We start from the raw sequence: 11609 nt of genomic DNA, 5'->3' as shown, positions 1-11609 counted from the left end.
ACTTACTTTAGAGTACATATTTATAAACAACACTGCAAATGAGAGAACAAACAAACATTTACGAAGAGAAAGAAGAAGATGAAGAAATAATACAAAAAAATGAAACAATTGCAACTTATTTACGATTTGTGATTTTAATTGTCAGGTACGATTATCGATTGTCACAATAATAGAGATTGACCGAAATTTTTCACAAATAAATTATAAAATACAGACAAGTGACGAAAAATTTGTTCATATATAGGTTTCAATGACATCTATTTTCAAATGTATAGTTACTACAAAAATCGATGAGAAACAGTTCCATGCCCTTACCATACTATTCCTAATTAATTCCGGCTACTGTTTACTGAGCCCTGCGGTCGAACCTTCGGGCTCAACAATATTTTTTGACCATTTGTTTAATTCATTTCTTTTTTGTTGACGAATAAGAACAAGTTTATAAAAAATGGAATATGCATTTAAAGTAAATTCTTAATTGAATGAGCTAGAGAAAAATTCCGACTTTTATATAAATTTTTTATTTCAAGTCGGCTTTTCATTCTAACACATTCAATTTTTACTCAATTTGTTCATAGATAAATTAAAATAAAAAAAAAACAAAGATTTTTGTGCTTTGCTTTATAATAATATTAAATTTATATAACTGCTGCTTGCAAAATATATGAACATTTGTACGAATAACGGTCAATCTCTCTTATTTATCACATCGGTATGAACAAACGAGGGCTGAAAGATTTAAATGTTGTCACTGCTTTCACATGCAGTTTCATAAAATGATCATATAGTTTGTTTGTTTATTTTTTTTTTTTTAAATAAAAAAAGAAATACTGAAAAGAGATTTTGTTTGTTTGTCTTTGTTCAACACCGGCATTCAAATCAAGAAACTATTTGTTTTTGTTTAATTATTTTTTGAAAATAATGAAATAGACATCACAAAGACAAACACCCGAATTGAATTGATAAAATTAAATAATTTAAGTAGATAAAACGGTTTCCAATGTTCTAACAAAGCATTATAAATGAATAAAAGAAAATGATTATATAAAAAATTGAAACAAACAGAAAAAATATATTGTTATTAAAATTAAATTAAGAATAAGTTTCAATAACTGTCTCCGTTCTAAGTATCGCATTAACAATTATGACGTTATGCATAAAACTTTGAAACTCTCGTGAAATGTACCGATTTTATCATATGTATAAATATCGCATATTTTCATTGTATAGAGAGAAACAGTTTCGCAGCATTACTTTTCTCGAGAGCAAAACGAACTCTTTTTTAATGCGCGCATCCCCCAGCCCCCAAATATAATTTCTAGTTTCTCTTCATTCCGTTTACAAATGCACCAATTTCAATTCATATCGAATATCCTTCATAAGTTTGCTGATAGTCCAATTCCATAATAATAATTCAATGTTATTTTTCAACAGTCAAACACAAACACACATACGTAGACAATTTTCCAACTAAAATCTCCCTTGGCAAATGTAGATAACATTATAATCAGGAATTGTTCCACTGAGGAGGCAATTTTGGAGATTTATTGAGAGAATGCTGAAGAAGCATTTTCTCATTTGCTCCAACACCAATCCGCCTCCTTAGAGGAACTATCTCTGATTACTCCAATTCAAATTGAAATAGTCATTTATTGAAATTGGGTTGTCGATGATGAAATCATGTGACGCATTAAGTATCCAGCACCATTTTTCCCCTTGGTCCTAATACATAAATACAGATGTTTCTATATTGTGTCCATTTGGATTCTAAGGATCGTATAATTTTGTGACGAGACACAAGCCATGTGAAATAATTTAAGGAGAATAGAAGGTTCTTCACAGTAGATGTAATTGAAAGTGATGGTGCAAATTCAGAAGAAATCGTGTTATTTAAAAGAAACTACATAGATTAAATAGGCAAAATTGATTGCAACGAAAAAAAACATACAGTGATGGACTTGAATGAACTTATGACCTCAACCACTCTTGCATAAAAATTAATTAACAACCAACAACAACAACAACCACAACCAAAAGAACAAAAGATATTATTATATAAATGGTAAATTAGTATTATTTTTCCGAAATAAAATGCAACCGACACACATACACCACAACAAAATAAATGCAATGAGAAGGAGAGGGTGAGAGATGAGTCAATATTGTTTTTTTTGTGTATGTAAATAAAACGACAAATGTAGGTAATAAACAAACAAACAAAATTGCTATGCTGCATTCATAAGCGGTGCCAGTTTTTGGGCGCAGCTTAGCAATATATAGTATATATATTTTTCTTTATCCTCATGCATTTTACTAAATAAAACGAACAAAAAGAGAGAAAAAAAAGGGGAAAGAATGATAACAAAAAACGAAACAACAAATGTTGAAACAAAAAGAAAAATCGAATGAAATGGATAGATTCAAATTTCGACAAAGTGATAGCAAATTAATTTCTGCACAAATTTTGTGTTGCGCCAATTAAATTTCCTTCTTTTATTGTACATTTTTTTTCCAGCGGTCTCTCAGTGTAAATTTTCGGTTCCTATTTTTTATGACACAAGCACAAAACGGCACGAAATTCCGTAATGGATTCGATAAAAACTGCATTGAAATGATGTCCCCCCGTTGGTAAATCGAAATGATATTGAGTTCAAATTTCGATGTTTGAGATGGGATTATCGCTTGGTAACATTTCAATATTGATTAGTGATGATGAATGAAGCCACAAATAAATCACACAAACAAACAAAACACAAACACACATACAAACACATGTACGAACATTTCTTTTTATATGTTTCAAATATAAAAAATTCCTCACGTATTTGTATTAGAATTAATAAACGAAAAAAAAACTTTATTAATTAATAAAAAAAAATCAAATGAATCTGAATCGTTTTTTTTAAATTATTTTTTTTTACTTTTTATTTACTCTTCGAAAAAGTTCCCACGATACTTTTAAATCAAACGTAAAATACGGTAAATATAGCAGTATCGAGAGGATTTGAAAAAATTGTCATTGACCCACAGGGATCCGAGGCAATTTCATACATTATTTACAATAATTTTCAGTACAATTCATATCTTTATGTTGTTTGTGAAGATGGAGGCAGCATAATATAAACAAATTCACCTATTTAGTTGGCTTGATTTAGTGGATTTTGTGATGACTTAGTCCATTCCTTAAATAATATCTGTTTCCATTGAGAAAGTCGCATCGATGGATTTTCAGCTTTAATTCGAGGTAGATTTTCGGCTTCGTATGCCTTAAATGCAGCCTTTAACCGTTTTTCCGGATGTTTGTCTGCCGTACCCTCAGTCATGCTATATAATTCAAATAAACATTGTAAGTAATGATGATTTTTTATTTTTTTTGTTACTGCCGATTGAAAAAACAACTGGTATTTTGTAATTGGCTACAAACCTGAGTGCTTTGATCGCTTCATCGATGCCAGACGCTTCAATTGCTTCTGGATCTAGTCTATTCAAATTTTCGATAAGTGGTTCTGCAATCACAAGTTTTGTATCCTTCTCCTGAAAATATTAAATAAATATCAATTAGCACAAATTAGCATGGTAATATTGTCACTTCAAAATATAAAAAAAATGTGGTGGCATCACTTACTGGTTCTTTGTTTGATTTATAAATATTTTCGACAACCTTCTGGCGACGTTCATTTTCGGCATTGATTTGAGCCTGTGTAACCTTTTGAATCGAAGGTTTCGATGCGGTTTTAATGGATGCCATTTCTTGTTCTAGCATCGCTTTATTCTCAGCCTTTCTTCGAAGTAATTCAGCCTTTTTTCGTTCTTCTTCCTCTTTTCGGCCCTTCTTTTTAGCCAATTGTTTATCGTCGTCAGTCCATAGTGCATCTTCAGCAGCTTTAGTTACCTTCTCTTGGACAGCTTTCTTTTGGGTTGCTTTACGTTCGCGGGCTTCAACCGCTTTCGAATTTGTTCCCATCTTTTTCGGCATGATTGAATTTGACTTTTTTTTATTCTACACCAAATCGTAGCGACTTATTTTTATATTTGACAAATAACTTACAGTCAATGACACCTGTCAAAATATTTGGCACTTTTTCTTTTTCTCTCGCTGTCTTCAAGTTTTCTAGAAGTTTTGCCATATTGACAGCTATAATTACTTGCAGTTTATACCAAGAAATTGATTGAATTCATAAAATGAAAAAAGAGAGATGAAGTAAAAAAAAGAAATTCAACCAAAACCTTTCATTTATACATCAAATTAAACATTTAATTCACAATTTGTACAACGTCATCTTTTGCTGGAAATTTTAAGTATTTATTCGAAGATTTAAACGCATTCGATATATTCATGAACCGATTCTCACAGATTAAGGGTTATACATCTCAGACACAATCCCACCATATACAAAAATACTGGGTGACTCCACTTGCAGCGTCTTTGCTAAATTTGCAGCGTCTGAAATTTTTTATTTTTTTATTTCAAGTGCAATTTTAAAGAATGCTTGAAGCGGTTCGTTGAAAGTTTTTCGTTCAAAAACAAGTACTTGAGACAACCAAAAATAGAAGAAATCATCTTTTCGCCAAGGCCGAGCAATTAAAAAAAATTGAAAATAAAATTTGATTTTGATATGGAAACACAATTGAATCGCTCAAGAAATGCACTGACTTTATTATTTTCGTATATGGTCATTCTTCATTTGGCACGAGTTGCATGGACTTTAGTGTGCATGATTTCCAAGGCTACATGCACTGCATCGCGAATTTTTTTTAAACAGTTGGAGCCAGCAACAGTGCACACACAAAACAAAAAAAAACACAACCGAAACGTTGTGTGAACTTTTTGCAACGTTTTCGTTTTTATATTTAAATGGAAGAATGTGCACAAATAAAATGCCGCACAAATTAAAAGAAAAAAATAAAGATTTTGCAATAACTTGCGTGAAGTATGTGCATTGTGCACTCAAAAGTGTGCACAATCGTGAAGCGGCTGTATTTCTCTCCATCCACGTATTTTAATTAACGAATATAAGTTGATGAAGGTACAAACTAATCGGCGATTATCAAAAATATTTTCTGTTAAACTGTGAAGCATTTTATATTGAGAGTGTCCAATTATCGGTTGAAGCTTGAAGTGTACGGCAGAGAAATGATGGCGGCGGCGGCTACAACGATGACAACAACAACAGCCACAGCAGTTGCATTTGAATTGTGCATTAAAAGGTGCATGTATACCGTTCTCATAAGTGGTTATCCATAAAGTGATTGCAATTTAGCGCGCAGTCATCATACGGAAATCAAGTTTTCTTTTCGTTTCTTTTTTCGCATTGCTTTCTTAAAGGCTATTGACATTTCAAAGACCCCATATAATATTTGTTCCTGCTTCAATAATTATTTCATGTGTTCTCTCGCGCGCTCTCTCGGCCTTTTTGCATATGAAAATTATAATTGCATTCGACATGTGTACGATACACATGCACAAAGAATGAAATGAAAAAAAAATGAGACCCGGCGCGCACATACAAACAACATTTGGTTGTTATAAGAAACATTTTAATTTCGATCCAAATGTTTGCGTTGTGGTTCTTTCGTCTGTCTCCTGTTTTATTTCAAAGTAACATTTAATCGTCTCCTTGTATCGCCACATGATAATGATACACATTCGATGGAAAAGAAATTATCTGACTTGGACCAAGCACTTATCATTGCCATTGCGATGCAAATGAAATTGCCCAGAATAATTACTGTCAGTGGTGCCTATATCATATTGTGGCATAAGTGAGATGGTAGAAGAAGTAGCACAAACGAAATATAAAAAAATAAAAAGAAGAAAAAGAAAAAGAAATGAGTCTGTGCATAAGGTAAACGGCAAGCAAAATGCCGCTAATCTCACCTCACCAATGCAACAACGGCATTGAGGCCAGAGCCAAACAAATATACATGCCTATTGCAAAAGTCATAAATAACAATTAATAGAAATCATAGGTGCATCAGTTGCCGTCTAACGGAACACATTTAGCAATGAAAGGATTACTTCACTGTGTTGTGTGATTGCTGTTCTGGATGTTGCTTTGTTCTCTCTTGCGCTCTCACACATATATATACATGAAACTATTATTATAATTATGTGTATTGTTTATGTATAAAAAAACATGCGGGATGAATTTGAATATCCATCTTTTATTCGACTCTTCAGATTTCTAAAGGAATCCGTCGAAAAAAAAATCTGTACCCAACGAGAATATATGTATAGTCGTCTGCAAAGTACAAATGAAGAGATTTTACATTTACGAGATGTGGATAAAAAGATATGAATAGCGAGTATAAGAACGGCTAAAGAGTCCAACTGAAAAAAAAGTCTGTCAAGGGAAAAGAGTTCAATTTAATGATTCTCTCTTTACATATTCTTTCTTTGCTTTGCCGTTTTCACGTTTCGTTCCATCTTAAATCACACTAATTTCGTGTATATTGTTACGAACGGCAGAAAGAGAGATTGTGAGTGCTCAGTAAAAGTATTGAATAACATACACCCTTTCGTCAACGCCGTGCTATCATCGCACACAAGAGAATGATTAATTCATGCTTAAGAGCTTTTTTCCCTTCTTTGGTTAGTAATTAGTTTGAATTTGCTTATACATGCATATTACGTGTCGCAATGCTCATGTGAATGTTCTGACTGTCGTCTTCACCATCGTTGCCGTCGTCGTCGTCGTCGTTGTCGTCGTCCTCGAATGGAGAGGAGAGCAATGCATAAAAAAAGAATACGGCTGATGTCTGATCTCTGACTGCCGTCTTTATGTGTTGTAAACAACATTTTTTTTCGCTTCCTTCAGAAATCGTCGTAAAACAGCCGAAAGTATCGCAACATACATACATTGAAAACAATACACGAATATTTCCGTTTTTCGCCATAATAATTTCAGCAGATGGGACGACTAAAGCTATAGAAGAGCTATTCTGCAAAAAAAAAACGAAGTTGCACATGAAAATTTCTTTGTTTGAGGTTTTTTGCATACAAAGGATGAATGTAATGGTGAGAGAGAGAGAGAGAGAGAGAGAGAGAAAGAAAAAGAAAAAAAACGAAAGTGCCTGCTCAATGCAGTTTTTTGTTCAAACACATCATACTTGTTAGCATACATACATAGGATTGGGCATAAGCGCACAAAAGATCCTGTGCACGGGATCTGGGTACAATTCGGCTTCCGAATGTCAAATTTTTACATATTCACTTTCTCAAAGTGAATGCATTGTGTTTGACGCGTAAAAGAGCCCGAACACACCATACACAAAAAAAAAAAAATTAAACCGTCATCAGAGTGCTCATTCAAAATTATGCAAACGAGAAATAACAGTTCTAGTTTTTTTTCCTCTTTGTTATTTACCAAACAACAAACGATCCGACCGTTTCCGATGCAAAACCTTCATCTATAAGTCATGGTTGAATGGCTGAATCCTGATCAATTCTAACTGCAATCACTGCCGATGCGTGCACTCTTTACACGTACACAAAACATTGAAACAATATCCTCGGCGTGCATCGTATTTTATGCTGATAATTGCAGGCGATGCACGAAAATCTATATAAGCCTGTGTTGGTGTGTGTGCATCAGCGAACGAATCGCGTTCAATGCACCACATACATGTATGCATATCGACCCGTGCATATTGCATATTTTTATTAATAATTTGCATTTTTATATTTTCGCCAAGCTCCATTTGATACCTTATGCCGGGTAATAAAAAAAAATTGTTTCAGGCTATGTATCTCTCATTGCAACCATACTCATCCTGTATGCGTATCATTTATATCGCCCTATCTCAATTTATCTCATTCTCTCGTGTTGATCGAAATATGTGCCTAAAATGATATGCGGCAAATCGAAGCCGAAAACATTAATAATTCTTTTTTACCTTTTTTCCGATAATTTATTCGCATTATCATTTGATTTTTATTTTTTTCCCATTTCAATCACTACATTACACACATTTGAATAACAATAGCCTACCGACCGACCGAAAAAAAATCGCATAAAATGTATTGTATATGTGTTATGGGCTTTTATTCATCTTTGAAAAGGTTACATAATAGTTTCATTAGAAGTTAACCCCTTAACATTGCTTAAGATAAACGAGTTTAACTTAACGTTGATGGTGTTGTTGTTGTTGTTTTTTTTCCTCTCGTCCCGATGCAATAAAAATGCAACAACAATACAATGCAATTCACAGAGACACCAACCAATCTCTGAATCTAATGCACGACAATATGAACGTAGATGTGTGTACACAGATGCCACAGTGCTAACATCACGGCGCACATCTCTTGCATTTCGAACACACTCGAATAACACGCACGCACACACACACACACATAATATACACACAATGCATCAAATCGGCATATAAAAAAAACAACAAAACACCGCACTAAGGTACAAATGTAAAAAGGCAACATATTGATGTGAACGGGATGTGAAACAAAACACAAAACAAAAAAATCCTCTACAGAAAAAAAACCTCTAACCCTTTCTTGTACCCCATAGAGATATTTAATTTATTCATTTTTCTTATTCAGGAAAAAAAGAATTATTAATGCGTGTTTGTTATACGTATGGATGGATACCTTATTTTAATATATGCAAAACGGTAAAAAACGGATGTTCAAGTTTACTTTCATTCTTCCTCCTCTCTCTCTCACTCTCTTTTTATTTTAATATTCAAATGCAAAACCTGAATTCAATACCCGGCAGAGAGTCTCTCTGTCGTTTGATCCTGACATTCAAACTTGAATTGGTGGTATGTGTAATCAAATAAAAAAAATTAATGAAACATAGATATTCCAGTAGTATTCTATTTCCCTTTCCTTTTTTTCAATTTCAGTTGAGCCGATTGTGTAGTCTCTCTCATTTGTTGAGGACAAGTAATGTTTGCCACTATCCTAAAATTAGTCACTTCGCGCTTCTTGTAAAAAGTAAAAGTGAATACAGAAAAAAACACCAGAAACTTGAACATTATAAACTTTTCTACGCGCATTTCACATCCATTTCTTCCGCGAAAATAAATGTCGATTTCGTCATACCTTCAAATTATCATAAAAATTCAGCGTAAATCATTTGTTTATAAAGTGGTATTTCAAGTGGTGTTCAGTGTTTGGTGTGAATATTTTTTCGATAAATTTTCTCAATTGCAAACAGCGATCAACAGTCGAAAATCGATTAATCATAATCATGGTGTGTAAAATAGCCAGTGAATTGATATATATTACTGCTGAATTAGTTTATCGTTTTCTTCTATGAAAAATAAAATAAAAAAGTCGGTGATATGCTGAAAGCCAAATTTTGATTCATTTGAAATTTGCGCTTATTGAAAATCATGTTGCTTTCGGCTGTTCTATCTTCAACAAAAGAAAAAACAAAAAATTGTGATTACAAAACGGTGTTTTTTGTCGGTTATGTTTTTTGTTCAATACAAAAGGCAGAAATTATTTAAGCAAGTTCATCAATCGGCTAGCTTGAGCGAATGAGTTGGATTTCACAGTTCAAAATGGGTTTTGATTTGAAGGCTGTACACTTGAAAAAAAGAGAAGAAGAAAAAAAACACTTGTGAATGCTGTTATGTTTCAACGATGGATCCGGAGAAAGAGTTTAAAGTAGTGTATGTCTCATCCGCTCGTTCTTTTTTAGGAAGAGACTGAGAGCGAGAGCGAGTGAGAGAGAAATGTGTATAGAAAATGATGGAAAAATGAAAATTCATTAAACGCTGCTGCACTCAAAGTCGTTTGGAAAATTGGTTGCTGGTGCTTTTGCGCTTGTTTTTAGCAATATGCAATCTTTGTCTCTCTTTCACTTTGTCACTGATTATACTGTGCTCAGCATATATGTATGTATACAAGTACAAGTACACTTCGAATGTTCACTATAAAGATCTTTGTTCATTGATACGCAATCCCCTTTGCTTACCACATTCGCTACTCTTTTCATTTGAAAAAAAAAAAAAAAAATTGTCAGTCTTTGATCGAATCAACGACATTTCATCTCTCATCCTTATTATATTTATCTTATGTATGACACAAGCAAATTTTTTCATTGGTTTTTCTCTGTTACACTCTCTTTTCCCTCTTGTACAATGTACATCCTTGTCTCGGTGTTTTTTTTTTTTTTTCGTTGGTTGTGACGCTGACGATGTAAATGGCATTACTCCCAAAAAAATGTTTTCGGGTTAATACGAGAAGAAGTTGAATTGAAACGTTACAAATGAACCAATGTATTTCACTTCATTCTTTTTTCTTTTTCATATACTTGATGTTTGTCTCATTTCATTATCCAGATATGCTGCTCCCATATATGCATATTATACAGTATTGAGTTAGATGAGCAAAAGAGTAAATATGAAATAGGAGCGTGTAACGATTCGATATTGTATATGCGCCGATATCGTTTATATGTACGTATATTCATTTTGCAAATACATAAATAAAAAAAAACATAAATATAAAATATATTGCTTCACGCATCATAAAACCTGAAGAGGTAAGCAAAAAATTAGCGTTAAAAATTATGCTAATGAAAATGCTGTACTTGGTTCGTGTTATAATAATAGCAAATATCATGGTGTTGTATGTTCAGCCGAATACGAATGTGCTGCATTATAAAAGTAACGCCAGTTCACATACGCTCGATAGAAAAAAGACAACATGAAGCGCCAAATCAACAAGCGACATAGAGATAGACGAGCACAAGAGCCGATTGCAGGTAGAAAAACAAATACGGTATAAATCTGGTTTACGGTTTGCATTTTGCATTGTATTATTGATTACAGTCTCTCATATAGTTAAACACTTTAGAAATGTGTTTTACGACGAACTGCGTATTAACCACCGAATAAACATATAGATGTGTGTTGTTTTTTATTTTTTTTCAAATAACGAAACAGATAAATCATTTGAATGGATGCGAAAAATTGCAAATCATGTGTGCGAATTCTAAAGAGAGAATTGAAAGAAACCGAATCGAGATAGGATTAAAATGCACAATGTCAATAATAAATAAATTGTTTATAGAAGATGAGAAAGAGGTAAATCGCGCATCGGAAATGGCAAATAGATACACAAACGCACCCAATTGCAAATATACGAACAGTTTCTATTCACATCACAAAACATTAATGTAATGTGAGTATTTAAGCTGTGCATTTCAAGTGCATGAATGCAAAATGAGGTCTTTCAACAATTTCAAATGCGTAAATTGGCCGATTTAACTCATCTTTTTTTATTCACATATTGGCATGCATGTATTCATTTTCAAAATGTTTTGTACACAATCGATATTTGATTTGTATTTTGTTTGTTCATGCAATAAATCCGACCGAAATTTTGCCCACAGTGTAAACGAGTATTACACTTGAAAAGTCGATAGATTCAATTTGCCAAATTCGATTAGATTTGATTTTCTGTAGTGACAACAATTGTTTAATTGGCGTAATGCATTTCGTTTACATGAAATGATGCTTTTTTTTTTTAAAGCAAAAATCCCATTTTTCAAAGTGATTTTCAATTTCAATATCATGATGTTATTCATAAAAAAAATTCTTCGCAATTCTTATCTCTTTTGCATAAAAAGCGGAAAGGA

General features: G+C 32.9%; 1 protein-coding gene across 1 annotated transcript; it reads right to left on the bottom strand.

Annotated features, from left to right (window-relative positions):
• Nucleotides 1-2905: 2905 nt before the first annotated feature.
• On the bottom strand, nt 2906-4071 carry LOC116346990 (coiled-coil domain-containing protein 124). The gene is made up of 3 exons (XM_031777347.1): nt 3626-4071; nt 3425-3534; nt 2906-3324 (listed from the first exon to the last, which is right to left on the bottom strand). Exons 1-3 carry the CDS (start codon nt 3974-3976, stop codon nt 3138-3140), a joined length of 648 nt encoding a protein of 215 aa, XP_031633207.1. The 5' UTR covers nt 3977-4071; the 3' UTR covers nt 2906-3137.
• Nucleotides 4072-11609: the final 7538 nt, after the last annotated feature.

This window comes from Contarinia nasturtii, unplaced genomic scaffold (genome assembly GCF_009176525.2).
Source record: "Contarinia nasturtii isolate CC-2019 unplaced genomic scaffold, AAFC_CNas_1.1 Cnas_scaffold_1699, whole genome shotgun sequence".
NCBI lineage: Eukaryota > Metazoa > Arthropoda > Insecta > Diptera > Cecidomyiidae > Contarinia > Contarinia nasturtii.
This window is presented reverse-complemented; position numbering and strand designations above follow the sequence as displayed.

Bases quoted from the DNA above. Each gene is read 5' to 3' on its own strand.
- LOC116346990 (XM_031777347.1), bottom strand. From the start codon at position 3,976: ATGCCGAAAAAGATGGGAACAAATTCGAAAGCGGTTGAAGCCCGCGAA. The intron at 3,535-3,625 runs GTAAGTGATGCC...TAATATTTTCAG, and splicing joins ATAAATCAAACAAAGAACCA to GAGAAGGATACAAAACTTGT. The intron at 3,325-3,424 runs GTTTGTAGCCAA...TGAATTATATAG, and splicing joins GAAGCGATCAAAGCACTCAG to CATGACTGAGGGTACGGCAG.